Here is a 27,719-nt window from a genome sequence, read left to right on the forward strand (position 1 = left end):
CCTTCATGTCAATGAGACCAATCTGCTGCTTTTCCTCTCAAGGGCTAACACATTCCAAACATTCCTCTGGTCATCTCTGATCATAAACCGCTGAGTCTCTAAGGAGTGTAGCATGTACTTCATCATATGGTAAAGAGGGACCAAGGCTGGACAAGCAGGGAGCAGTCTGTTAAGGCATGAAAGAGTGCTCTCTCTCTCTCCTCTCTGAAAGCCAAGGGAATGTGGTCCCACTGACCTGGTCAGACTTGGGCCATGGAGATGTCACCTCTTCAGTATACTTGTAAGGAAGCTGTTAAGGGACATCATGGTGGTTGTTGCTGCTCAGGCACCACGGCTGATGCTCAGGCTACTCAATTATTTCATCCCAGGAACAGATGTCCCGAGGCTGTGACAGAGGAGCTCTGTTGCTCTCAGCATCCTTCCAGCTCATGCAAGCTTCTGTGGGGTCCTTCCACTTTTTTCCACTGCCATCCTTGTAAAGAAGAGCACAGCATCAAAGCAGGACAGAGGGGCTGCCATCTCCCCATGACTGTGGACAAAATGGCTCAGCTGACTTTTGGGTGTCTTGGGAAGGTGCAGCATCACCTCCAGCACTGTGTCCTGCTACCTCAACAGCTCTGCAGTGCACAGAGGAGTGTGACAGGAAACGGCTGAACACTGCAATAGGAAACAGCTTTTGTGTGAGTGGTTGTGCTTTGGGGCAATGCCAGCAGTTAACTTTGTACTTGAAGTCCTATCATGGCATGAAGCACATCCATTTAAACATGGGACCATGGCAGCACAAGTGTTAAGAAACAGGCACAGGCCTGCCGACACCACCTCAAACAAGGCTCAGACTGATGTCAGCCTCTGGAGGGGTTGACACAGAGGACATTAACTTTCTCTCTCAGAAGGATTGTGGTCCATGCATGTGCGCTTAGTTTGTGTTTGGCTGGCCCTTCCCACCCAGAAGGAAGTCAGTTCCCCAGGCTGAAAGTCATGCCCAGAGTCACTCAGGAAGCAGACAGTGGCTGGTGGCACTTTTAGTCTGGTGCTGTAACAGTAGTGAGCATCACCTGCATTTCTGCTCTTGCAAATCAAAACTGTTAAGATTGGTCATGAAAATAAAGTCTCTTTTCTGAGAACATTTCGTTGGAGATCTTCACCCCATGCCAAGGAATGTCATTCCTCATGGCTATGAGATGAAGATCTACAATTATGTAGCATTTATGCAGAATAGAACTATGGATACCTTAGATATGACACATACTATCTGTGAGCATTCCAGGCTCACTAGCAGCAAATGGCCTTTTTTTCCTAAAGCTTTTCTTTCTGTCATTATCTCAATGGACTCTCAAAAGGAGTACAAGGGGGAATTCACTCACTAGCCAAAGCAAATTTTTCCTTGAAACAGCCACAGCTGAACAATAAGGCCTCAATTCAGGAAAATTCATTTGATCAGGACACCTACTTCTGAGGGAAAAAAATATCCTTCATTACCAGGAACTTTGACCCAGAAGAAAAAAGCCTCACAAAAGACAAAACCAGGAAGGGAAAGCCAAATTCCCCTTAGAATATGGTAAAGATTTAGTAGGGAGAGAAACCACCATTCAAACAAACTACTGAGGGCAACAGTGATTTTCCAGCTCCTGAGGTCTTCAAATGAAGACCAGATCCCTGCTGAAGGGTAAATTACACCACTCCTCTTAGGAGGAACCAGCTGTAGCTCCTGAAACTGTACCACGGGACAGAGGGGATGACTCTCGCCTTGAGCGAGCGCTGCCTTGCAGACAGAGCCAGCAGTTGCAGGGCGGGAGTATGGTGTGCCTGGTGTGTGTCCCTGACCCTGGCAGACAGGAATGCTCAGAAGAGCCTTCCAGAGACAGACCTGCCAGGGAGCAGCAGCCACAACTCACAGCTCAGCAGGTGAGCTTCTCTTTGCCTCCTACCACCTTCCTTCCCCCTGGCTCTAGCAAGCCACCCTCCCAGTCAAGCAGGACCAGCACTCCCCAACAACCACCAAAAATTTTGGGAGGGGAAAGCCTGCAGAAATCTGCACTTGAACTGCTGCTGTTCTCCCCCTCACCTGAATCTTCTCTTTGCCTGAGGTAGGCTGACTCACCCCGAGCACGCTCTGCAGTTGGTAAGCTCCCCACGGCCTGCACCGCCACCAGGGAGGGAGCACACGTCTCCTGCCATCGCAGAGATGGGGCTCTCACACTCCTGCACTGTCTGTATGCGAGCAACAAACAAGGGGGTCTCGGCAGGGATGCCAGAGCCGCCTCTTTCCATCCTTGCCTCTGTGAACTTTCCCAAAGGTTTCAAGGGTGGCCTGCATTTGCTGTTCCCTGTTGACTTTGTCACATTGCCTGCTGCCCAAGTTTCAGGCTGCCAGTGTCTCTCCCCTGGATGACTTGGCTTGTGTTATTTTGTGTTAAAACCGGTATGTTTTTTTAATGGCTATAAATAAGTTAAAACTGCATCTTTAATTAATCACTGCACTTTATATTGTAAGTGGAGATTTTTTGTAATGAGTCGTTTATGATTTTAAGATGCCATTTGCTCACTGTCAAATGTATCCAGCTTTTATCCCTCTATGTTTAACAGGTTCAGGATAGAAACAAAATTTCATCATTGAGGGATTTTAATACATTTAGTCTAGAGCAAATAATTGGTAATTAAGAGAGTGGAAAGAGATTGAGTGGATACTTTTATCTAAGCAACAATGAACTTGAGACACTAGTCAGTATATTCATCATCTTAAAACATTTTAAACTAATCTTAATATGTTTATTTTTCACTGACACGGGTTTGAAATTGGAAATACATATGTCTGGATGACTAAAACACGAACAACAAATAGGAGCAGCAGCATGTAAAGTATAGAGAAGTAGAAGCATTAATAGAAATATTTCTGCTATAGCAGCTATTAATTGATATTTTTTTTTTTTACAGTTTGGAAGAAGAACCCATATGTTTATAGGATTTTTTCCCCCCAATTAAAATATTTGTGTATGAGTGTGTCTTTCTCTAAATATTATTTAGCTACACATACACACAGGGCTCATGTATAAAATTCTCTCCCAGTGAAGTGAGAGCTGCTTCTTTAGTTTCTTATCCTACTGGCAGGCAGAAAGGACAGACACCCAATCCAACACCATGAGCACCTTCACAGCACCTGCAGGAGCAGTTTTCAAGGCCAGTTTGTGCCCTCTGTCACCTCCCATGCCTGTGAAGGCCAGCGGAGCCCCAGCCTCGGGCCATCTACCAGCAAAAGACTGCCCAGAGTTCAGAGCAGAGGCAGCAGAGCCAGGCACCAGATCTGGCCACACCAGCCAAGCACTCCCATGGGAAGAGCACAGGCAGCCCAGGACCCCTCAGAGGTGAGTGCAGGGACAGCAGTTGTGCACCCCAGTGAACAGCACTCCACAAAGGCTGCTGTGACAGCTTCAGGTGCCCAAACATTCCCCAAGCACACAGAAAGATGCTTGGTTTTACCTGGTCTCAGATTAAACACAAGTGGCTGGGTACACAAAGATGTGGTTATTCCTGCACCGCCTCTTATTTTTTTTCTCAAGAGAGCCCATAGATATTTTATACAGGATATAAATAAGCCACCAAAAAGGGAAGAACTATTGTATTGGAACTACAGAAAAAATAAAAAATGCTTTTAAAAATTGCTCTACCTCAATTCCTAGACAAGCCTAACGTGCAGTATATGATTTGTCTGCTAGGATTGAATCCAGATACTTACCACTTTGTTAGCTTAAGAATTTTGAGCAATTTTTTCCATTTATCTGTATTCTCCCCAAAAACATTTCACACATTTCTCAGATACATCAATCCTTCCGGCATTCCTCTACACACTCAGTAGGATGCCCTGCTATAAATATAATAAAGCCTTTTATTATGTCCATTAACCATGGACATGTGTGCTCCAAAAGTTTCCTGACACGCAGTCATTTGTGGCTTTTTAATTATAAACAGAAAAAAATCTACCAGTGAAAGAAGACAGCAGACTGGAAGTGGATCTTTATATGTGTGTTTTGAGTATATTCTGCCATAGGCTGAAGGCATCCCACCCTCCTTCTGACCCCACCAGAAACACCCTGTGCAGGCACCTACATGTGCACAGAAAGCCACTAATAGAACAGGTTAGTCCTGGTTGTACACATTTGTCACCTGTGCCAGCTCCAGGGGACTTATGCAGGATTTCAAGACCCAATAATACCAATCAAACTTTTTTCAGCAGGCAAAAATATGCCCCCTCCATCTTGCAGACCTTGTTCCACTTGAACTCAGGAGAAAAGAAAAAAGGCCCAGTAAATTACTTGACAAATTAAGTCATATTTATTGAATGCGTTTTATTTCAACAACCAAAAAATTCTAACAGCCTAACAATGCACATAAGTTAAAAATTAATTATCACTTAGTGATAACGAAGATAAAGTTGATTTACATGGAAAAATGAACATTTACAATATGTTAATCCTTATTCACATTGTTGATACCGCAATAAACACAATTTGTTTTTTTTATTTTTTATTTCACAAAAAAGGCGGAAAATTGTGCTTTGTTAAGAGGCACTACAAGAAAAGTTTCTTTCTCCAAATAGATATTATATGATGGATATTGAATAAATAGACATATATGCATTGTAATTCGCAAAGTTCTGGCAAGACCACAGGCTAAAATGCCCACAGATTCACTTAGAACCACTGCAAAATTGGCAGTGAAATTAAAAATAAAAAGGCAAGACTCAGCATTGAAAAAATACCTAATAAAATTTTTGGTTGAAGTGTAAAAGATACCAAATGTTGATGCCATCATCAGATTAACAACTTACATAGCTTGGCAAAATTCAGTTTCCTTTCAAATGTATGGAGTGATTTCAGCTACAGGATAAGAAGACAGTTTTGAAAGCGTAGCTCTGAGAGAAACATAAAGCAGCAACCATTGAAATTCTGATTAAAGCTGCAGCATACTACAGAACTAAAGGATGAAGAGCAAAAGGGGCATTAAGTAAGCAACCCACCATAATTTTGCAAAGGTATATGAAATTTATGCAGAGATACTCATGTTTCAAACATTAGCTCTGAAAAAATCTCATAAAAACTCCAGAGGTTACTGAGCAGCTAGAATTAGCTTGTATTGCAACGTCTTCTCCCTGTATATTGTCTGTTCTGAGTAAATATCTACACGTAGAGGTTTGTTTTTCGTTTTTAACTCCTACCTTTTATACCTTTCAAATATATAAATAGTATTAACAGTTATATTACATTGCCTGGTGTAGTAAACAGAAAGTAACTTTCAAAGTGATATTGCATGAGGTCTTTGTCAAGATTACGTGAAAAGCCCATGTGAAAAAAGGAAGAAAAAAGCCAGAAGCCTTGTTGGTACCGTTATGGCTGCAGTTTAGAGGCGTCTGAAATCAATCCAGCTGCAAGGTGAGGTCTTTGTCTCGGAAATCATTGCACGAAGTGAAAAGTAAATGCTACTTGGCGTCTCTCTCGACAGGGTGCCTCAGAGCGGGTGGACGCTATGGCAGATTGCAGCTTTAGCGCTCAGGCCGTCCAAGAGTCAGTCGGGATAGGCTCTGCTCTGCTCTGTGTAACGTAGCTGCTACCTGGCTGCTGCGGAGCCTCGGCCCAGGCGGGCGGGAGCGCCGGGCCCGCAGGGACGGGACCTGCGGCTGAAAACACTTCATTGCACTGGCACGGAACGCGGGACACGGGGAAGCCCAGCTACAACAGAAACACGGGGGAGGCTGCGAGGAGGGCGAGCGGGAAGTCAGCAATGCAAACCCTCGGGCTGTCAGTAATTTACCTGGCCAGGATTCTCGGGATTGTGGCGTTTTGTGTCGCAATGTAACTTTACACGTGTGTGTGTGTGTGTGTTTCACTTCAGTATGAACAAAAAGCAACAACAAGAAGGAAGCTTATAAATTTTAAGATCTGAAACAGAGAACAGGTAAATAAAATCCACGGTAAAATGTGGTTGATAGTATGAATTCCATACATCAAATCTCAACACATTTATCTTTTTTCTCTTTCTATAAAGACCTCGTTAATGGACAAGTCTTCTATGCACTGCATTTCAGCTTAAGTCATTCTGAATCCCATGAAAACTCATCTGTTCACTACAGAAAGGACTATCTGGAGAGTGGAACATGCTGCATCCTTTTAAGTGTGCATTGTGTTCAAAGTACTTTTAACTTACTAGTTTTCGTTTTAAGGTGCCCTGATTTGTTTTTCTATTTTCTCTCTTTTTTTCCTCTTTTCTTTTTTTTGGCAGTGTTGATTTATGTCTTTAAATACCTCAAAAATTACCCATCAAGTTGCCAGATAGGAAGCCATACAATAATGAAAAAAAATCAGGGATAAACATAGAAAATAAATAGGAATTCAAAAATAGTCACCACACCCTGAGAGCAGGCGGCAGTTTATCAAAAAGCCAAAGCAACTCATTGTGAAGTGGTTTTAAAACATAAACAAGTCTCATCTTTAAAGAACTCATTTCACAGTCTATACTTTCAGGTTGTAAAGTTCAGTCCCATGCAATTTAATATATATATATATATTATGTAAATATATATATACACACACAAAGTTGTAAATTTCCCTTCACTGATTTCATAGGACTTTTCTTCCCATTTACTTGCTAGCTGTCCCTTTCATAAGTGCAAGATTGATGAAGGCATAATCCTATGTGACTACAATTGCTTCAGTCAGATGTCGAAAGTGTAACACTCGAGTGTCTGTGTCAAGGCGATGTCTGATCGGGCAACGCTGAATTCATTCGGTTTGCACATGGATCATGCGCAATGGAAACAAACAAACAAAAAGTAAAACGAGGAAAAAAATCAAAAATAAAACCTCAGAAAATCCTTGGATCAATGTATTGCTTTCTGCACTCCTATCTCACATTATCTCTGGTCGATGTCTGCTGGAGCCGCCTTGCTTTTGTCGGGATTCTCTTCCTCAGCCTCCACTTTGTACATTTCCTCAGAGCCTTCCTCACTGTCGTTCTCCTCCGACTCTGTCAGCAGCTCCTCATCCTTGTACTCTGCCACGTCAACCACCGTTCCCAAGTGCTCTTTTAGCTTCCCGTGGTGCTTTACGTGGTAACGCTGGTTCTGGAAGAATTTGATGATGGTGTGTTTGGGGAGATCCAGCTGAGCAGAGAGGGTGTGGATGGCTTCCTGATCGGGGTAGAGACCCACGTCGTGAATAAAGCTTTGAAGGATACCTAGAGCTTCCAAGGAGATCTTGGTACGGGATCTTGGCTTTTTGGCACAACTGTCCTCAGCAGGTGGAGGAGGAGCCTCTTCTCTAGGTGGGGAATTCTCCTTGGCAGGCTGGGACTGCTGTCTGTGCAGCACCTATAAGATCAAACAGACACACACTTCACATGCTGACCCCCTTGGTGCTTGACTTAAGGGCACTTGTACAGGTCTGTACACAGGATCTACTTTGTTTTGGTCAAGAAAAGTACAATTAATATGCATTGTCCACTGCCCTTCTCACCTGTAAGACAGCTACACACGTATGTACAACTACAAACTGAAAGGAGGAAGTGATATAAAAAGCAAATTATATAAAATACATGCAAACCCACAAAATAAGTAAGAAATGCAAAATATAAGTAATAAAAAGAAATCTAAAGTAGCCAAAACAAAAATTAGGTCAAAAGGTATTATAGTCTCATTGTCATGATGATTGGCCAGTTGTCCCATCTCAGAAAAGTCATTCTCCTGCTTTGCTCCTCTTCTCCCCATCCTTGTTTCATCTTTTCAGGCTAGACACTTTGACCATTTCTTCAAGATTTCAAGTACTACAAAGGCCTATGCACATGTGGGATTGTCAGGTGCCACTTTATGAATAATGATTTTGCATTAAAATCCATCACAGCTACTTTATGGAAGAAAAAAAAAATAGTAGAAGTGCAGAGATTTGTTAAGATTTCCCTTCTCTCAAGAGACACAGCATAGTCAATTCAGTTGCTTGACATAGGTGGCTTTAATGTGTCTCCTGAACAGATTTCTCTGTATTACATCTGTAGTAATTTCACTAGTTGAGGAGTTCTGAGTTCAAATAATAATAGCCCTCCATTCTGAGACACCCTCCGGGCAAACACACTTTGCAGTCTTGTAACAGATTTTCACCCACAGTATCTCCTTTTCAGCAAGTTTAAAGAAAGCACATGTAGCTCTTAATCTTCCTAACAGCCACCTAAAATGACTAAGAAAGGGCCTCGTGCAGCCCTTATTGCAGGGGAAAAAATACCTGCTCTGAATTGTTCAAAACACAGAGGAGCTCCATACGTTTTCTTTAAAACCAAATCTATACAAGGGAGATTAACAGAAAAAAATCCCCTACAGGATTGAGGGCTGTATTTGCCCAGAGGTTTCTTCAGATGAAGGGAAATAATTATTAGAGCTTGACACTCAAAGCTAACAAAATCAATATAGGTAACTATTTTCTTTCACATGTAAGAGAGAATTCTGGCTCCTTATCCAAGAAGAAAATGTCTTTGTTGCAAACTGTAACATCCAGAGAATCAACCATTAAATCAGCATTAAAGCTCTCTTAAAAAAAAAAAAAAAAAAAAGAAAAGAAAAAGAAAAACAAGGATAAATAATGGAAATGTGCTGAGAACTTGCACTAAATTTTACACACATACTGAGCCCCCAGTAAAATACTACACTAGTCAAGTTATTACCCCAAGAGGGAAGTCCACTGTGGAATATCAGTCTGTTATGCAAATAAATGAAAAGGCTCTGTGCCGAAGAGCCCTTTATTCATTTCCTTCATCAAACGTTCCTGCCGTAACAATTTGTAACATCAGCGATCTCCAGTCACAGCTTTTGGGAGGCAGACTGCAGTCCCCAGGCGCTGCCCACCGCAGCGTGGCCGAGGAGCTGAGCCTGCCGGGGATGCTGTGACAGGGGCCCGGCGGCTGTCACAGGGCTCTGCACCTGGCCAGGGCTCTGCTCCCCGCGGGGCTGCAGCTCCCCGGGCACAGAGGCAGGAGCCGGCAGCACGTCCCGGTGCCTCGGCGAGCAGCGGGGCTGAGCGAGGGCTGGCAGTGCAGGGACACAGCCGCACATCCTGCTGCTGGCAGCGCTGCCGCTGTCCCCACGGGCACAGCCGTGCCAGGACAGTGGCAGGAACACCTCAACAAGGAGCAGCTCCACACGGACAGCCAAGAGCAGGTGCCAGCACAGGACTTGCCACCCGCGGGCGAGAGCGGAGGCTGGGCAGAAACACTGCAAACTTCTTTCGGTGCCAACACGAACATTTTCCTCCTAAGCATGTAAATACTGAGGGTGCCATAGAAATGGCTAACCAAGGAGTGGGGGAAAAGGGGGAGCTCAAATGGAAATGACAGATAATCTGGTTTATGTTTTATTACATCTCTTGCAATAAAAGAGCATAATGTTCCAATGAATGGAATCGCTCAGCTGCTCTTTGAGGATTTCTTTTTTGTCCATGGATTGCTTTCAAAGAGAAGGGCTGACGTTTCCAAAGAGAGGGTTACAGATGAGGGTGGGATCCGTACCTACGTCAGCAGGGAGCACTGAAAGCAGCAGAGCCAGGATCGCAGGCTCTAGCCAGGGACCCAGCCCCATGAATTTGTCACAAAGACCCCACCTAGTCTCCCTGTTGTGGCTTCTGGTCCTGTCCCCTGACAAAGTAAGGCCCAGAGCAGCCAAAATCAAAAGGATTTAACACCAAAAAGAAGCTGCCAGGGAACTTACAGACAGCGTCACACAAAAAGCTGCAAGTAGCATTGCTAATCAGAAGCTGGATTCGAGTAGCATCTACCAGAGACAGAAACACATCCAGAAAGGGTGCGAATTACTCAGTTAATTCTTGTTGGAGTTGGAAGGGGGCTTTTTTTTCCCCTTTTCAGTTGACAAATAGCATGAGAAATGATCCAGCTTGAAAAATGTTACAAGACTTCCAATCAAATATAATGATGAAAAAAATCCAACAATACGGGATAAGCAGCAGTAAAATGTTTAATTTGAAGGAGATGAAGAGATGCCTACAGCATCTATAAAGCAATCAACCAAAGAGAGGGCTGAGTGCGGGAGGGAAGAATAATTTCAATTAACCCTTCCTTTTCCAGAGTGACCTCTCCACCTTCTTCAAAAGGGAAAATGCAAAACCTGGGGGTTATCAGTGTAAAATACTAGAAAAAGTTTGCGTTTTATTTCACCTCCTGTTATCTTAGGTAATGAAAAAAAACGAAATCTGCACTTATAACAGAAAAATTTCATTATTTTATTAACTTCTGGGGGTCTCCTCTGGATTGCCAGTAGCACTAACAAAGGATTTCAGCCACACTATATTTTTCAGCAATAGAACTTTAGCCATATACAGAGAGATGGATAAATGCACAGGATGTCCTTCAGATCTGGGCTGTGGTCGGTTTTGCAATTCCTTCTGACAGGACAGGCTATTTAGCACAAAAGGAGAACACTCTTCTATGCAAACCAGATCAACTGCTGAGCACACGGTACAATATGAAGTCTAAATTACCTTTATGTTAAATATTTGCTTTAAACTACACTTGATTGATGAGCATGCTGGCCAGTTTGAGTGATTGGCTTACTTCACGTCTGGCTCTGCATGCCACAGCCTCAGAGAGGAAATGGACCATTCTTGGAGTTCCAGATTTTCAGATCTTGAGTCATTTTTAGGCTCCTACATCTGCAGGTAAAATTTCCAGCAGCTTCACACACTGCTGTGCACACCCTGCCACATCTCTTTGGGTTTTGGGTCAGTGCTGCTCTGCCTCTTCACTGCCAAGAAGGAAACATCCCTGATCCTCCATGTACAGGGCGCAGTGCATTTCCCAGCGCAGGTGAACCCCCAGTAGTGGCTGGACCTACCACAAAGCACCACGGGTTAAATGATGGACTTCTGAGATAAGAGATAACACCAATGGCCCCACTCAGCTTTCCTTTTCCCAGGAATGCTGGTGCTGAGCTCAGAAGGGTGTACTTTGTGGTACAGATGCCCCACACCCTCCTTCTCCGCTCCCATTTCCATCCCACATGCTCTTCTCCATTGCTGCCCAGCCACAGGTGGGGTAGCCTCCTCCTCCTCCACAGCCAGCACCATCTGGAGCTGACTTCCCTTCCCCTTCCTGACTTCTCATCTATTTTCAAATCAAATGTGAAGATACAGATTTCCTTCCATGCCCAGAGGATTTATTCTTTTCATTCTTTCTAGAGATTTAATTCTTGAACTCTATAGATAGGCATGGCTGCCTTTCACCATTTCAGAACAAAGTATCTCTGGCAGATGCTGCTTCATGATGGCTCATTCAGGTAGACTTTCTCCTCACAGACAAACTTATCTTTCTGAAACTAATTCACCAGCCCTGGTAGAAAACTTGCAAGAAAATGACTGTGATGGAAGTTGACTTTAAATGATAAAGTGACTGGTCTTAGATCGTGCTGTACTGAAATATGATTTGAAGGCCACAATGAAAAGCAGCTGGAAGCCATGTGTAAAATATAATAGTACATGCCTACAGGGAAGGAAGTGAGATATTGAATGATTAAATTTAGGAGAGTATATAATGTAGTGTATCATTACGGGAGTGATCAGGATTATTTGTAATAAGCTAAGGGTTTGTGGTCTATCTAAAATCCAAGGCCAAGAATTATCGGGGGAAGGGACTGTTGCTGTTTTACACGTATCCACTCCCCATGTCTCCATGTGCTCCCACAGGAGAAACCTGATTTTGGCGCTCCCACAGAAAAGAGAGGTGAGCGAACCCAACTGTAAGATGAACGTCAAATAATTGCAGTCTGTGCCTGTACTGTATTTAATTTTGGCTGGATTCACTAGGCCACTGATGTTTGTTTCCATTTCCACCCACTTTCTAGCTAGAACTACACACGTGACATTGGTGAGAGGCTAAGGGAGCCAAGCAGGATGCTCGAGCAGGGAACACACACACACACTTGGGCACCACCAGCAGTGAGGCACCAGCTGAAAACACTGGCTCTGGGACACGTCACCCTCCATTGCCTGGACAGCCTTTTGAGCACACTGGAATCAGGAACTGCATTTCTGTGTGAAAACACCAAGCTCTTTTGTTTCCTAGTGTGGTTCTGCCCTTCCCTTTGCAGAGAGGATCAGTCATGTGAGCTCCCTTCTGCTGGGATTTGCTGAGATGATGAGGTGCCCCTTGCTAAGAGAAACACCAAAAATGTTACATGCTTGTAAGACTGCATTTGCAACAGGAACTGCCCTTGCTGAACAGACACCACCTGCCTCTGTGCACAGTCAGCGTGAGCATTGACTGGCACCTTGACAGCATGTGGTAGTCAATATCCATTTTGATAACCTGAACCCACAAGGAGCAAAGTTGAATGGACTGGCCTTCTCTTTGCCAGAGGAGGTTTAGATTTGATATTAGTAAAAGGGCTGCAAAGCATTGGAACAAGCTACTCAGGGAAGTGGTGGAGTCACCATCCCTAGAGATACTTAAAATATGTGTAGATGTGGCACTTAGAGACATGGGTTTAGTGGTGGACTTGGTGGTGGATTAATGGTTGGACTCGATAATCTTACAGATCTTTTTCCAAACCAAATAATTCTACCCATCTATTCTCAGTGGTGGGAAGACATCTCACCTTTCAGCTTTTCTTCACCTTTACAATTGTTCTCATAGCCAGCCATAACACTGTATCACATCAAGGACTTCTATGCCAAAGACAGCAAGATTTTAGCCTGCTTAAGGACCCCAAAATATAGGCAGAGAGAACAGACACATACTACAAAACATAGGTCCATCATTTCGTGCACCTAACACAGTGATCTATTACTGCCCTTACAAGTGTTCACGGCTCATCAGCAGGAGCTGCCACCAGCTTGACTCCATGCAAAAACAATTCACCACACCCCTGTCAGCAAGCCACTGGAAAAGCTCCTTCCCCGTGGCCAACTGAACTCAAAGGCAGGGCGGAAGACAGGCCTAAACAAGGTCTTCAGCTGCATTTTACTGAGCAACACCTCACCTCCGTAAGCTGAGAGCCCCCAGGCAATGCCCAGCTATCCCGGTAAGAGTCTACTGAAGAGACAAACTCCCTTTTGTTGCAACAAGATCTTATACCGAGGAGACACTGTCCCTCTTACCAGAGTTTACAGGAATAATCTGCAGATTATCTATTCAAATAAACAGCCCTGGTCTCTCCCTAGCCCTGGTCTCTCTTCACATATAGAAATGTGCAAGAAGAGAAGAGAGGCAGCAGCTGCCATAACCAGGCCTCCACCCTGACAGCCTCCCAGGCTGGGGCTCCCATGGTAAGAACATTAATTACACAGCCAAGACTCTTTACAGGTTTCTAGGAATGTCTGTACAAGAAACTGTAGCTGAAGTTACAATTTGCACCTGTGTTCATTTCTTTCCTATTAAAAATGTGGTTCTTAAGACTAGTCTTTTTTCTTCCCTTGCAAAAATACATTCATTTGGGTAAACACTGCAGCACTAGTCGCAGCACCAAAGGAAGTATTTTCTTTGGGCTCATTCTCAGAGTGACTTCACACCTTGACACCATAAAGCTGTGTTAAAGACTGTGGTTTAGTTTCCTTGCTTTTCTTGGATTATACAGTATCCTAAGGTCAAAACTCAGGGAAATCCAAAACTGTTATTAAAAAAGAAAAAGTATCTATGAAGTGATGACAAATTGCAGACTACAGGTGTTAGATTACATTTTGACTCCAGGCAGGTTTAATATACTTTAGTTTCCTTTTACAATTGCCCTCAGCAGGTACTGTTATCGGTAAGGGATTTAAAAGAATATATGGTACTCAATAAAAGAAGACCGTGTCAAAATAAATCAATATGAGCGTGCAAAATGGTAGGAAGTCTGACATGGATAAATATGTTCACTTTCATCTAACTTCAGTCTGAGCTTCTTTTAATTTTGTAGCTCAACTGCTGGCTGCACATCCTGCGCATTTTCCAGTGCAGCTTAGTAATTGCTTCACGAGAGCAAACACCCTTATTAGAGATAATTGTAATAGTTGTCTGTGATGTGATGTACCCCATCTCATGAACGCCAGACCAAACCAGCCAACGAGAACTAGTGGCTACACACCACCTTGTAAGCCAGCAGTCCTGGGTGCCATTCGTTTTGCCTGCAAAGACAAATCAGGCACATGCTAAAAAAACCCCAAAACCCATTTCCTATCACTCTTCATCTGCTCCTGACCACCAGTGGAGCCAGAATATTGGATCAGACAAACCCTAAAACTATCGGCTCTGAGGTACAAGTCACGCCAAGCTACACAGAAAGGGACTTAGAGAGGACTCTTGAGGAGAGAAATGAGTTCCACAGGGAACCGAAAGTCAAAGGCAATTTTGGTTTCCAGGCTGGAATGTAAGCTGGTTGAAGTGATTCATTTCAACATCTTTGGAGCACACTCGCCACATGCTTCCCTTTGCTTTATGGCGGCTGCCTTGCTCAAGGGCAGGAAATAGGCAGGGATTTGAAAGCATGGCAAGACACTGAACACCCAGCCTCTGAAACAGCAGCCCCATCCTGCAAGTCTCCAGGACCAAACTATCAAAAATGGTCAAAAAGGTGACAAAAAAGGCAACAGGAGTTGAAAAAAAAAAAAAACCAAAACCACAACATTTTCAGTTGTTAATTGCTTTTGGCATCCCACACAGTGATAAGCATAAGCAAAACAAAACTAATCTTGACTTGAAGGCAGAGGGAAGGTGTCTCTCCCCCTCCCCAGCACACACTGCTCCCATTAATGCTAACAGGAGCTTACCATGCATCAAAGAGCAAATCCACCACAAAACATTTTTAAGTGCTATCATCACTGGAGATAAAATATAAATTACAGCCTGATTACACTGTGCTGCCAAGAGGCCACATGTGCAGCGTAGCTTGCAATGACAACTTCAGATGACCAGATAACTTTGGGACAGGTCTAAGAGGTTACTGTAAAACATCTGTGCAGAGGAATCTTTCCTTGTCTTTGCTTTCCTTTCAAGAAGCTGTGGCATTGCTGTCTGCACAGTTGTTTGAAGAATGTTTACAAATCAGCTTGACAAAGAGAAAAAAAACTTCTGCCACCACTTGACCACAATCATGATCTTATTCTTCAGTAATGCGTGGTTTATTTCCCTTTCCTGATCTCTGTTAATAGACAGCACGTGCCTACACAATAGCCACTATTTTGTCTGTATAATGTTAAAAAAATAAATCACAAAACTCTGACAATGCAGGACAGTGTCCCGGTGTTTCCTGGGGTAACTGCTCTCCCTCGAATGTTAACTCTTCCCACAAAAGCACAGGCACAACTTTCATTGCTGTGCAAGTGCCTGAGAACTGGCTGATTTTATGGGGCAGCATAAATGAGCTCATGCTGATGAACATTCATGTATTAGCTCTGAATTTCCCATCTTGGGCTGGTTCAAGCCAGATCCTTAGTTTCACTGCAGAGTAACTGCAACCAGCACTGGATATCTCTTTCTCTAATACCTGGCTGCAGCCTGGGAGAGCTGCCAGCAGCTCCTGCCCAGCCCTCAGGTGGAGCTGGCACGTCCCTCCTGTGCCCATACGCGACCAGGCAGATCCATTCCGGCTGCTGCTGGCACAAACCAGGGCGCTGGTGACAGAGCGGCCGATGCGGTCAGGAAGTGTTGCACAACCTCGCTGCAGACTCTCTCCTGAAGGCATCGGTGATGGATGGCTCCATTGTCTGGGGATGGGGCACAGCCAGCACAGCTGGCACAGGGGCCAGTTTGCTGCACCCCTGGCAGGCAGGCAGGACTCTGCTGGCCTTGGAGAAGCCACTCGAGTCTCTCTTGCCTGTAACCTGTGGACCTGTGGTAGCGAGGCAACCTCATCCACAAGGGAAAAAGCAACAGCAACAGCCCCAGAAACACTGCCCTTCTTCATGGTGATGCTAAGTAAAGCCCTCTTAAGTGGGACTTTTAACATCTGTGTGTGCCTTGAGGGCCACAAACCTTCCAGTTAACACTCACTTTCTCCAAAACAAGACCATAAGCTTTGTGGGCCTCTGACTTGTCTCTTCTGTGCTTTCTCTCATAGCCCTAGCAAGGCTCTCTGGGGTGCTACGGTGTGCAGAGCTTTGCTTAGCACTTTCCATATAGAGCTTGAGCTTGGCTGTGGCTAAAGGGAGGGTCTGCCAAAGATTTCAGGTCAATTCTGCATTTCCCCATCCCAACCCTGATAATCCTAATGAGGAGCTGGCAGAATACCACAGGAACTAAGGAGGCAACAAAAGAGTTTTTGGTTTGGTTTTCTGCAGACAAAACACTTTGGGTGTCTTCTATGCTTTCTTGTTTAATTAACACTACACATGTTCTCCTTTCTTTTGAAAATCACAAGAGTATTTGTGGGCAGTGTGAGCAAGATCTTCCCTGACAAGCCCCAACCTAGAGCCATGCTTAAGGTCAAGCTCTAAACCCCTAACTATGGTGGCACAAATGGCGCCACTATAATCATGTTGTTTTCCAGTTACTCAGACCAGGAGTAGGCACTGCATTATTTCAGGATGGATATATTTGGATTAGACACTGGATTCTGGTGGGGGGTAATTATTTGTCCCATCAAACTGTTTTAGGTCCTTACAGATAGCTATTTGGGGTTTCAAGAATACCCAACTGTACTGCTAATTTTTACAATGGGAGCAGTTAGAAGTCAGGAGAACCTGACTGTTATGGTTAGTGAAAATAGCAGATTTGTGCTGATAAAACACTACTCAGCATGTTTTTTGGCTTTTGAGATGTAACCACCAATGCACTTAATAACAGGACTTGTGCAAACTATACTGTGTGAATCAAACACATAAAAGTATAAATATTCCTTTTTTAGAAAGCAAGTCTTAAAAAGTGCATTATAATCAACTACCATGGTAAAGCAAAATATCCAGTATTACCACACACGCAACTGGCATAATGTGCTTTATTATACCCTTAGCTTGAAACTGGGTAAATAAAAATCAAATGACCAAAGTACAGTCTCCTGTACAGATTAGGTCATTGAAGACAGGATGCCTCAGAGAATTAGATCTGAAATCCTTTATCTTCCTGATTAAGCTCTAGAAAAGGTGGGCATGTGCAGAAAACAGAGGAAAGTACCCTGATATCTCACTCCCATGCTGTTGAGCTCCATGTCTCACTGCTCTGACCTGTACCTATTTTACAGATGCTGTATGCTGGTAGAAAAGGACTTTATGGAAAGTGAACGGCACGTGCAGTTTATATTCACAGTTTTTCGGTTCATTTTTAATAAAACAGTTTAATGTAAGGCTAGAGAGGCAGTATTAGGACAAAGCAGAAGATGACATTGTTATGGCCCTGGGATCCATCTGGTTTTGCTGCTGGCTGCTGTGGGGAACTCCATGGACTGCTCTGTCCACGGCTGGCTGCACACATGTAATCGCAGGGGTAAAGCTCACACTTAACACAAGCATGAAGCTACTGTGTGCAAGGAGCCACATGCTTTTGCTAGAAATGCAAAACACTATTCTTTGCTTCAGTAAGGTTGGGATTGTGTGGCATTTTTCAGTCAAAAATCTTTTGGTCAAAAACGTCAACTGAGTGGCATCAAAGTACTGACTAAGTAAAGTCTACTTTGCCGAACTGTTTGCCTGGGGCAGCAGAGGGGTGAATATTCTGACAAAATTCAAGCAGTTGTTTAGGCATTTTTCATGAAACAGTATATTCTGGTTGCTTTTATTCAGAACAACTTTTGCTCTTCAAATTCTTTCTATTTTCCTTCAAAGCATTATGTTGCTTGTTGCTCTAAACTGCCACAAACCTTTTTTTTTTTATTTGAACTGAAAAATAATAATTTAGAAAAGACCAACATATTTTTTTCTTCCAGCATTTCACAAATGTCAGCAACCCCTTTAACTCAGCTGAAGCAGTTCTGTAGCTCTAGGCTGTACCACCCAAGAAAGAGCAGCTCATAGCCATCTATCTACCCACCTACCTCCTTCACCATCGTATTTACTAAGGGTTGTACTGATGGGAGCTCTGAAAGCACAAAATGTAATGCAGTTTATAAAAGGAGATGGATGTGAATCTTTTCTATCTCAAAATCCAATAAAGCTTATGATTTTTATTGCATGTGGGAGTCCTTTGGTCAATGTAGCACTGATTAACAGTTTGGCCAGTAAGTCTGATAAAACCAGAAAGTACTTCTGAATATATTCTGGCCAGAGACACCTGGGAGTAAAGTGTGAGTGTTGCAGCTGATGGCCCCAGGGTCACACATGTACCTTGGGATTTCTTCACTTGTTCTGTTCTGTCTGGCCATGGCTTTTTGTTCCATTCTCTCCAGAAGTAACTATTCCAAACCTCTCTTACCCTTTAATCTTCCTAAAAAGGGAGCATCTCAAAACTATTCCCCATCACCTTTCCAACATACATGAATGAAAACGGAAGATTCGCAACCTGCTTCAGGCAGGGGTCCAGACTGGACTTTAATGGATCCCAAACATAGCAATGCAGCATTCTTACTCCTCATCTCATTTAAACAAGGGAACACCAACAATAACATTACTCCAAGTCAGCAGTGCTTCCCTGGTGCTAATCAGGCCATTAAAAAGGCATAAGCAGTTTGTTTGATGCAAAGGGACAAAGAGAACCACAGAAATTAATCAAAACCAGGGAAAAATTAGAGATTAAAAGTAATAATACTCCTTCCAGCAAACCACAGTCTGAATGCATGATAAGTGGCTAAAAGACACAATCACCGCAGATCTAGAGACAAAAAAAAAAAAAAATGTCTCCTGACTGCATGAAGTGTAAATTAAACTTGCTCTGATACAGAAGCATTTCCTTCACATGGCAGTTCCCTGCCATCGGGAAATCCAGACCCGTCTGCTGCAAACGAGAGCTGCCACAGCTGACCCTCCCCAGTCTCGCCTGTGGAAAACACACACGCTCCGAGTCAACAGTTGGAGGGAAAGGAAGAAAAACCCAAATGCAGCAGACTTGCTAGAAGAGATTTCCATGGAGGTTTCCTCCCCAAATAAGCAGATGGTTTCCAGTTAGTCAGGGTCAGGGACTGCCCATGTGGTTTCCTGCCTGCTTGCCTTTGTAGCTTATCTGGGCCTCATCAAGATACACAGTCCGAAAAAATTAGAATGGCTAAGTACAGGAATTAGGGAAACTACATACAAATGAGCTCTGGTCTGCACTTGTGCAGAGGAGCAAGGGAATCTGTGCCCGCGGGTGGGATGGAGGCAGCGGTGCTGACCCCTCTGCCGGGGCAGCCGTGCTGGGCTGCAGCACCGCACATCTGCAGGGGCCGGGTCAGGTCTTGTTAATGCCGCGGTGCCTCTCCAGGCACCAAAGCCGTGCCTGACTCCATCCAAAACACCCTCGGCAACAGCCCAGCTGCTTTGAAAGTACCCCTGACGTCAGTTTACAACCCTGCCTGCTTTAACCGTGGTGCCGCTGCCCGGCGGCAGCCCAGCTCCATGGTGTATTCCCAGCCCCGCTCCATGGTGCACTCCCAGCCCCGCTGGCAGCCCAGCGCACGGCTACGAGATTTGCACAGCTCCGGGCACACACTGGCTCTCATAATGCTGTGCATGGGAGCAAAGCAAAACTCCACCAGGAATGTATGCACAAGCTGCCATATGGAAAGGGCATTCTCAAATTAAACCCTGAAACCCAGATGAGATCTGAGCGAAGGACAGTTTCACTTAAAGGAAACGTCTGAGGTCAACCAGCAATTAACTGAAAGGTTCTGATTGAATACGCTATTGACTGCGCTCACATCAGACAGCTTCCTGTTTATTATACCTTATGGGCTGTCTAGGTGCCAAGACATTAAGCTGTCAATAATCTATTAATACTAAACAGCTCCTCCCTCCTTACTCCCCCCTTGCAAATCCTCTTAGGCTAAGAAACTGCACTAAAAAGATGGAAATTTTTGAAGTGAGATGGAAATTAGCTTTTTAGGGTATTTCTTTGCTTGGTTCCAGCTGAAAGTACAGCAACATTCATAAACAATATAACACGCAGTCTATAACTACATGGAAAAAATTGTGTTAAAAAAAATCAGCCATGATTGAGACCATATCCTGAAATCTGGCTTTCTTTTCCAAGCCATCTTTAAACAGTCTAAGTTAAATTTAATTAACAATTTACAACAAGGAGAGAGAAGTTATTTAAAGACAGGCCTACAGGTCCTTAACATCCAGTGTCTGGGAAACAGTTGTATATATAAAAAAAGTTTTAATGAATTTAATAGAGAAAAGCACTTTAATTAAATGCTGTCAAAGAGGATTGTATTAATGACTGCACACAAAGGAATTTAAAGCAAGCCAAGTATATTTAGCAAATAGGAAGTAGGCTTTCAGAGGCTGTAAGTATTTATGTTTCTGCCATTGCAATGCATCTAGGAGATCGTGTTGCCAATTGAAAGCAGTTATGTTATTAGATATGATTTTATTTATTATGGATTATTAAAATTTCAAATGCTGCAGGGAATACATTTATTTCACTTCTCAAATGAAAGACAAAGATATTTCCCCCTTGTTCAGTAAGAGGAAAAATAGGAGAGGAAATAAATAATAAATAATAATAATAACTTAGCACTTAACTAGTAAAGTGCTGTCCAGACAGATCTTTTTATGGGGTTTGTTGAGTCTTGAAATTTTAGTGCGTCTCTTTCTTTCTGCTACAACTGGATGGATTCACAGTTGCTACCAGAGCTTCCCTCAACACAGCAAAGAAGGGGGAGACAGTTCTTCCTTCTTGTGGCGACAAGGGACTTCTGTGATACCCTGCATGGTTCAACTCTAAGAACTACCAAAACCCCAACAAAAGAAAATCCTGGCTGCGAAGCTTTTGCAAGCAAGACTGAGCAGACCAAGGTTTTCCAGACCTAACCATGAGACTTAGCCACATATTACTCATAAAAACCCAGAACAATTATGGCTCTGTATTAAGACTTCGTACACACTGCGCTCATCTTCCTCAACATCCACGTGGTAGAATTTGTAGCAGGAAGGAAGGGGCTCTTCACAACTCTCTGTGCCCATGCGCCTTGGATTCAAGTGTGGCACATCAAATGGGCATGGCCAAATAATCTGAGGAAAAAGCAGCTAGAAAATTCAAGGGTGTCAACATTATTTTGGACTACAATGGCACAATAGTGTAAAACTAAATTTAGCCTCAACTGGAAACAGAAGAATGTTTTTAACATAAATTTAATGAGACAGCTGGGTCTGTAATATCCAGGATGTGTTCTGTGATTTACCACATCCTTTTTGCCAAATATAATGGTAAAATGTTCATAATAATTTTAGATTATTCAAACTTCCAAATGATCCACAAGATGCACCTTATACATGCTTGTATTCCTTTGTTCCTGAACACCAAATCCTTTTCAAGTTAGGCACCATAATGGGAGTTAGTCCTAAATTACTGTTTTTTAAATGTACTTATTTGTAATTAAGATTTTCATCTTCTCATTTGCAACACGAAGAAGTGAGTAGAACTGGGAGAGAAGTCATTGGAAAGGAGGCACAAGGGGATACCAACTTCCTTTCTCCTTTCACAATGTGAGTAGCATCATAAATGGTGAAGTTTAATTTTCTAAATACATTATCTGATTTTTGTGTAAGACTTTAATAAAAATCATGTGTGATGTGTGTTGAGAATGTAGCCTTTGTTGTTCCACAGCTAGGGATCTTGCAAACAGCTTCACTTTGTCTGTGCCAAGATATTTTGGAATATTCTTTGAAACACTGTAAGCATAGATGACTGTGAGAAAAAATATGTGCTACTGTACTTCTGGATACTTAATGCGTGAGAATAGTGCATGCACACAAAAACACTTCTCCTTTCAATCTGCAATTCCTATAAAAGTCCATACAAACGTGGAACAACATACATCATATACTGACCCTGAAAAAAACCTTATCTCTGCACACATTACAGTGTCTGAGTATTTCCAATCATTCTGAGGACTGGGAAAAAAAAAAACAAAAACAAAAAACCAAACAAAAAACCAAACAAACAAACAAAAAAAAAAACACACCAAAGAATTTCCAAAAAAAGACTGGCGCTGGGCAAGGAGACTGACCATCTATGTCCTGCTCTGTCACTGTCACAGCGTAACTCCCAGCACTGCCCACAAGCTGCATCATTTCCCTGGAGGATGCTGTGCCACACAGAAGGAAAAATAGCTCCTTGGTCTTTGAGGGTCAAGCAGTGCAAAGTGCTCTGGTAACACTATTCTCAATGGTTCCCCTCCCCATATAATTTTTATAATTGCCTATCTGCAGAAAAAGACCAGCTGCAATGATCCAGGGTCTAACTTTATCCTAAGATTTCTGTAGAGAGCCTGAGAATAAAATGTTGCATATAGCCAATAGCCTGTAAACATTTACACATCTCTGAAGCCTGATACTGTAATTTATGAACAAGTGTGGGGGGCATAGAGTAATTAGGGAGCATTAAAATTAAATTAAAAAGAGCAATATTTTTAACTACAAAAATTTTCAAATGTAAATGGAACAGAGGCTCATTTAGTGCCATTTCAGCCTTCAAGGTTTGCCTGCTGGCAAGCTTCAAAGGTTATGTGAATTTAAAGAGACTTACTTAGTGATCTTGCTTTATTTGTTTGCTCATCCTCAACCTACTACAGCTCCTTACAACACTTGCAGCTTAGCATTTACAACGGGGCCAGGACTGTAAGAAATGAGGACTAAATCTGGTCAAATTGTGTGTGAAAGGCAAAAGGGTGAGACAACAGGGGCCACAGAGCTACAGTGATGTCATTTGCTAAAACTTGTCAGAGCAACACCAACACAAACCACCACCCTGCTGCTCGCTGCCAAGTCCTCAGCGGCGCTAAATCTGCACATTCAGATTACAAGGGAAGCTTCTGCCTGGAGCATTTTGCCATGAGAGCCAGGGCAGCCCAAGCAGAGCTGCTCTGGAGCAGCCTCACAGAAGATGTATTCTCAGAGCCATCTTTATTTTAAGACGCTGCTGAAGAAAAGCACTAGTCATATTTTCAGGGCTCCTTCACGTAAGAGTCCCACCTCATTCCTGCCCTGTCCTCAGCTGATCCTGTCTGTGAACAGGTGTCAACTGAAGTGGCCTCATGGTTTCAGGTTCTGTACAAATATGAAAAGGATGTACCATTCTGACAAGACTAAACTTGCCACCACAGGAAAACTTGAAACTCTGCAGTTTACTTGATCTCCCATTTCTAGGGTTAAATGGAACAGTACTAAACATAAACTGATTTCAGAACAGAGGCAGTTTGGCTTTAATTGCAAGTACACTCCCAGCTATCATTCAAGGGGAATAAAAGGCCTAATGTTAATAAAAATCAGCAGCATTTTCAGCCACATTAGATATCCACACTAAACAGAAACAGCTGAGATGGTGCAGTAGGCAGGTTTGGCTGTAGCAGTCACAGCTCAGCGCTGCTCCCTGCAATTGTGGCAACTATCAATCACAAGATCATCTACTGGATACTTCAGAGTCAAATATAAGGGGGCTGTTGTTTGGTTTGCACCTCTTGTTGCCTTTGTCAAACTTGTGCAAGGCTCCTGAACTACTGTGATCCATCAGAAAAATGGTGTGCATCAAGAGGATGGAGAACCAGAGCATGCAGGCACAGCTGGTGTTTCAAAATGCACCATCTCTGGCCATAGGGCACAGGTAGCTTGAGAAATCAGCTCAGAAGTGGAAGATGGCCTGAAATTTTTTTTTTTTTTGCATGTACCACATGCTTTGAAGACAGTTCCTTTACCCCGACCCAAAAGCAGTCACACACAGAGTAGAGATAAATGCAGTGTGAGTGGCATTTGCAATAAATATTGCTTTCAGCTTTAACACTGCATAGAAATAGAAGTTACATAGTTTGAGACTTTTTTTCAGTGTTTTTTAATAGTTTTGACTGAAAAGAGATACTGAAATTGACTGTTTCTAATTCTGATAAGAGAAAGAATAAGACTCTAGGTAACTAACAACTAAAAAAGATAGACACTCTCCACTCACAAAATTCACAGACCTCATTCTGACACACATTTCCCTCTGTAGTTCTAAATGTAAGAAAAAAAAAAATAATCCAAGTGCAACCCTCCCAAACCAAAGCTCTGAGCATTTTGAGTGTAATGAATAACCTACAATACAAGTTTCTCTTGAAGTCCATCTGGGTTTGCTGAGTACAAGTTGTGTCACCAGTCTTGACCACTCCTGTCTGAGCAGACATCACATCCAGCCATGGATTAAAGAACTGGGGAGTCAAAAAGCAGTGGGTATCAATCTATGGTCTGTCTTTTGGGTGCAGAGAAATGATCAAAAAGCCCAACTATCACGGTGCAGCTATTAAGAATGAATCACAGGGCACAGCATCCCCGCAAAAAATGTGTATCAAAACAGTTAAGGACCAGACTCAGAGAGCTAGCACAGTTTGGGAAAGTAATTTTTGTCCAAGTTTCATAGACAACTCAGTCCTAATTTCCAGTATGCAAAATCCCCTGGTGTAACTCACACAAACACAGCAAAACCTCACTGTGCACATCATCCTATGGATCATTAACTACACCATGTTCCCCTATGAAATAACACAGCTTTGCTTCACTTATCATGGAAGATTTCTTAAGTATTATTAATTAATATTATCTTTTAAGAAATTTCAAGTCTCACTGGTTTTTCCATCTGTGTGCTATGCATTATGTGACCCATGAACTCCAAGACATTATTTAGAATCAGATATTTCATTAGGATGCACTACTGTGGTGTTCAGCCCTCTCTTTATTACTTCTAGAAAGAGAATAGGAAATTAGTTTCATTGGACTGCCATCGCCACTTGCCTTGACCCATTTTTACGAGGGCTCCATGTTCTGCTCTTTTGTATTTCATTGTCATTTCTAAAATACTCGTTCCATTCTATCCCTCACAAAATTATAAAATCAGTATTTAATTTACTTCTGCGCTATGTTATTTTCTGCATATTTAAAGAGAGGTTACAATGTTTGCAGTGAACACACAATACAGAAGAGCTTTCCTAAAGCTTTTTACTATGCCTTGTTTTATTTACTAATGTTCCTCCATGATTTATGATCTGAACAATTATATATTGCCAGATTTGTCTAAATCAAAGCTTCTGAGAAATAAAAGGGTGGAGGGATGTCATTTTTAAAGAGTGACAAAAAGTAACGGTGTATCAGAAAGCAATATTTGATTTCTCTTAAATACGTATGTATCTACTAGCTTCAGATCTACTTGTCAACTTAAGAGAAAATGAGAGGCAAGGTTCCCACATTCTCTGAATAGAAGTACATTGCTGCAGTAGTGGCTCATTACTCCAGAGAACCGTCTTACCCACCCGGACACTCCAGAGACAACAGCTTGATTCATGGCCTTCCCGATGGAGTCAGGTTTCTCTGCCCCAGCAATTAACAATGAATTAGCACTATATTAAAGTGCCAGGCAAGATAGTTACTCTCTGGAGTGGTCACCTTGGACACAGCAGACAAATAGTGGGAGAAGGCAGAGATATTAGATTTACTGTGTCCCAGCATGTCTGTAACAAACACGGAATTCCTGGCTGGCAATGGGAAGCAGCTGTAAGCACTTGTCAGCATTAACACTCCAGAAAGGTCCAATGCCAGCAAATAGCCAGGGAATGGTGGGATTTAGCAAGGGATGGAAAGTAAGACAGGGAAGGAAGGCTCACCTCTGCAGAGCAGGGGAGCTAAACACAGAAGTAGGGGGACTGCTTGCTGCAAAGGGACTACTTCGCACACCACTAAGGGCCAGGCCAGATCAAAGGGCCAGCCAGGATCCCACTTCTGCTGGTAGTGGTGGAAGAGGATGAGAACACAGCAAAAATGTAATAATGCTTTCCAGGATACCCTCCCACCCTCCAGGAACCTGTGGCTCAGGCACTCTGTAATTCAGAGGTGATGTCCTTATGGTACCCCAGCTAGCAACAATCTCACTGCTCTTCTTCCTACCAGCACTTTGCTGTTAGACCACACTGCATGGAATGGAGGGAGGGCCTCTTAATGGACACCTCAATTTCCTTAAAAACCAAAACAGAGGCTGTGGCAAGCTCAGCCTGCATGCACAGCAACATGTAGGTGTAGCATGGATGCCCCAAAACCAGCATGTGATAGAAAATCCACACTCTGACATGTCCATATGGTCACACCCAGTGCTATCAGAGAACACAGCCATGTCACAGAGCTCCACAGGGCTCACATTTTATGACTCTTCAGCACAATAACAAACAAATTAAGTATACAGGGAGGAATTTTTAAAACACTCAGCTTCCACTATAGATATTATTCATTTCAGAAACAGTAAAATAATTGATTAAATGGATTAATATATGGCTGATGGGAAAAATCTAATGGAAGAGAGAAAAATAAACATATTTGGTTTTTAAAACCTTGAACCTAAAGCTAAACAGTGAGGTGCAGGCTAGTAATACCAAACCAGTGAGAGCAAGAATCTCTCACAAAGGAAACAACAATTTCTTAAAATATGAAGAACCAGCCTCTGTCCAGCTGATCTCCTAAAGCACAACTGCCCCACTGAGCACACCCTGCCTTTTAGAAGACAGAAACCATACCCGGCCTTGGGATAATTCCCTCACTTGAAGTGTCCCCAACCCTGTAAGCAGCAAGTGAACTAGACAGAACACATCATATCACAATGATATCTTTGCCATTTCCAAGAAGCCATACTGAGGAAAAGGCTGCAATACAGCCACATCTTCTGCCTGGTCATGCCTCTTGTGATGACAGCTAGGATATTCTTCCAAGTCTGACAGGGGAATGTCCCCAGCCCAGACAGGGTTAAGTCATGGTGGCTGGGAAGTCTGGCAGCAGTGTGGGACAGCCTGTTTTCAGGCTCTCCCAGTGTCTCAGCTGAAGGAGCAGGAGACTCAGTCATCAGAGAGAAGTTACCATACACACACCTAATCCATCACAGCAAAGAGAAAGATGGGCTGGGCAAAGAGAGGGAACAGAGGTAAGATCCTGCCTGCTTCTATGTTACAGGTCTGCACCTGCTGTTATTCACAGCACTGCTGCTTGTATCTTCTTCAAAAGGCTGTCATTTTGCTATCAAGGCTGCAGGTAAGGGCTTGACTTACAGCACACTTCTCACCAGCAAACCTGCAAAGCAAAGTAGGTCGGTGACTGCAGCTCTTGGATGTTTTCACCCCCTGCTAAAATGCAGCCAGGCACTGTGGCAGACATTCTGCACCCGCCACTGCTTTGAGAAGGAAATGAGAGTTGCTTTCCCACTTGACACTACAGGGGGAATTTCAGATAGGCAGAATGTAATTACTTGGCCTGGAGTTCAGCCAGGAGCAGGGCCCAAGACCCCTATCCTTATGTAAAGTGTCACAAAATCTCCAGTGACCGCAAGTGTGAGGACCTCAGCTTTACATCTCTGGCTGCTGTCATTGGTTCTTCATGGCTAATTACCTAATAGTGACCCTTGCAGCAAAGCTAAAAAACAAACCTTGCTTCTCGAAACAATTAAAGTCCCAGAGACTGAAAACTATGCAAAAATTACTTAGTATTGGGTATCTTTTGACAATAAGGGAGCAGGTGGACAGCAGACCTCCTGTGCCTCGCACTGGTAGCATGTCAGTCAGAAGCCTACTGGGGTTTTTGGATGGGCAAGCATAGCTTTAAAATGCAGCACCCCCAAAACACAAGCCTACTGTA

The 27,719-nt window shown here is 43.1% G+C and overlaps 1 protein-coding gene across 5 annotated transcripts in view; it reads right to left on the reverse strand.

The window, feature by feature from the left end:
- Positions 1-4,323: 4,323 nt before the first annotated feature.
- The window catches only part of SATB2 (SATB homeobox 2), a 130,930-nt gene continuing 107,534 nt past the window's right edge, over positions 4,324-27,719 (reverse strand). For 4 of the 5 annotated variants that reach the window (XM_053982729.1, XM_053982732.1, XM_053982728.1 and 1 more), the window contains one exon: positions 4,324-7,360. In XM_053982729.1, the coding sequence (XP_053838704.1) occupies positions 6,905-7,360 (456 nt within the window). In that variant the 3' untranslated portion in view covers positions 4,324-6,904. The remainder of the gene's footprint in view (positions 7,361-27,719) is intronic. The other variant, XM_053982730.1, reaches the window with a different exon arrangement.

The sequence above is a fragment of the Vidua macroura genome, chromosome 7 (genome assembly GCF_024509145.1).
Source record: "Vidua macroura isolate BioBank_ID:100142 chromosome 7, ASM2450914v1, whole genome shotgun sequence".
NCBI classification, from domain to species: Eukaryota; Metazoa; Chordata; class Aves; order Passeriformes; family Viduidae; genus Vidua; species Vidua macroura.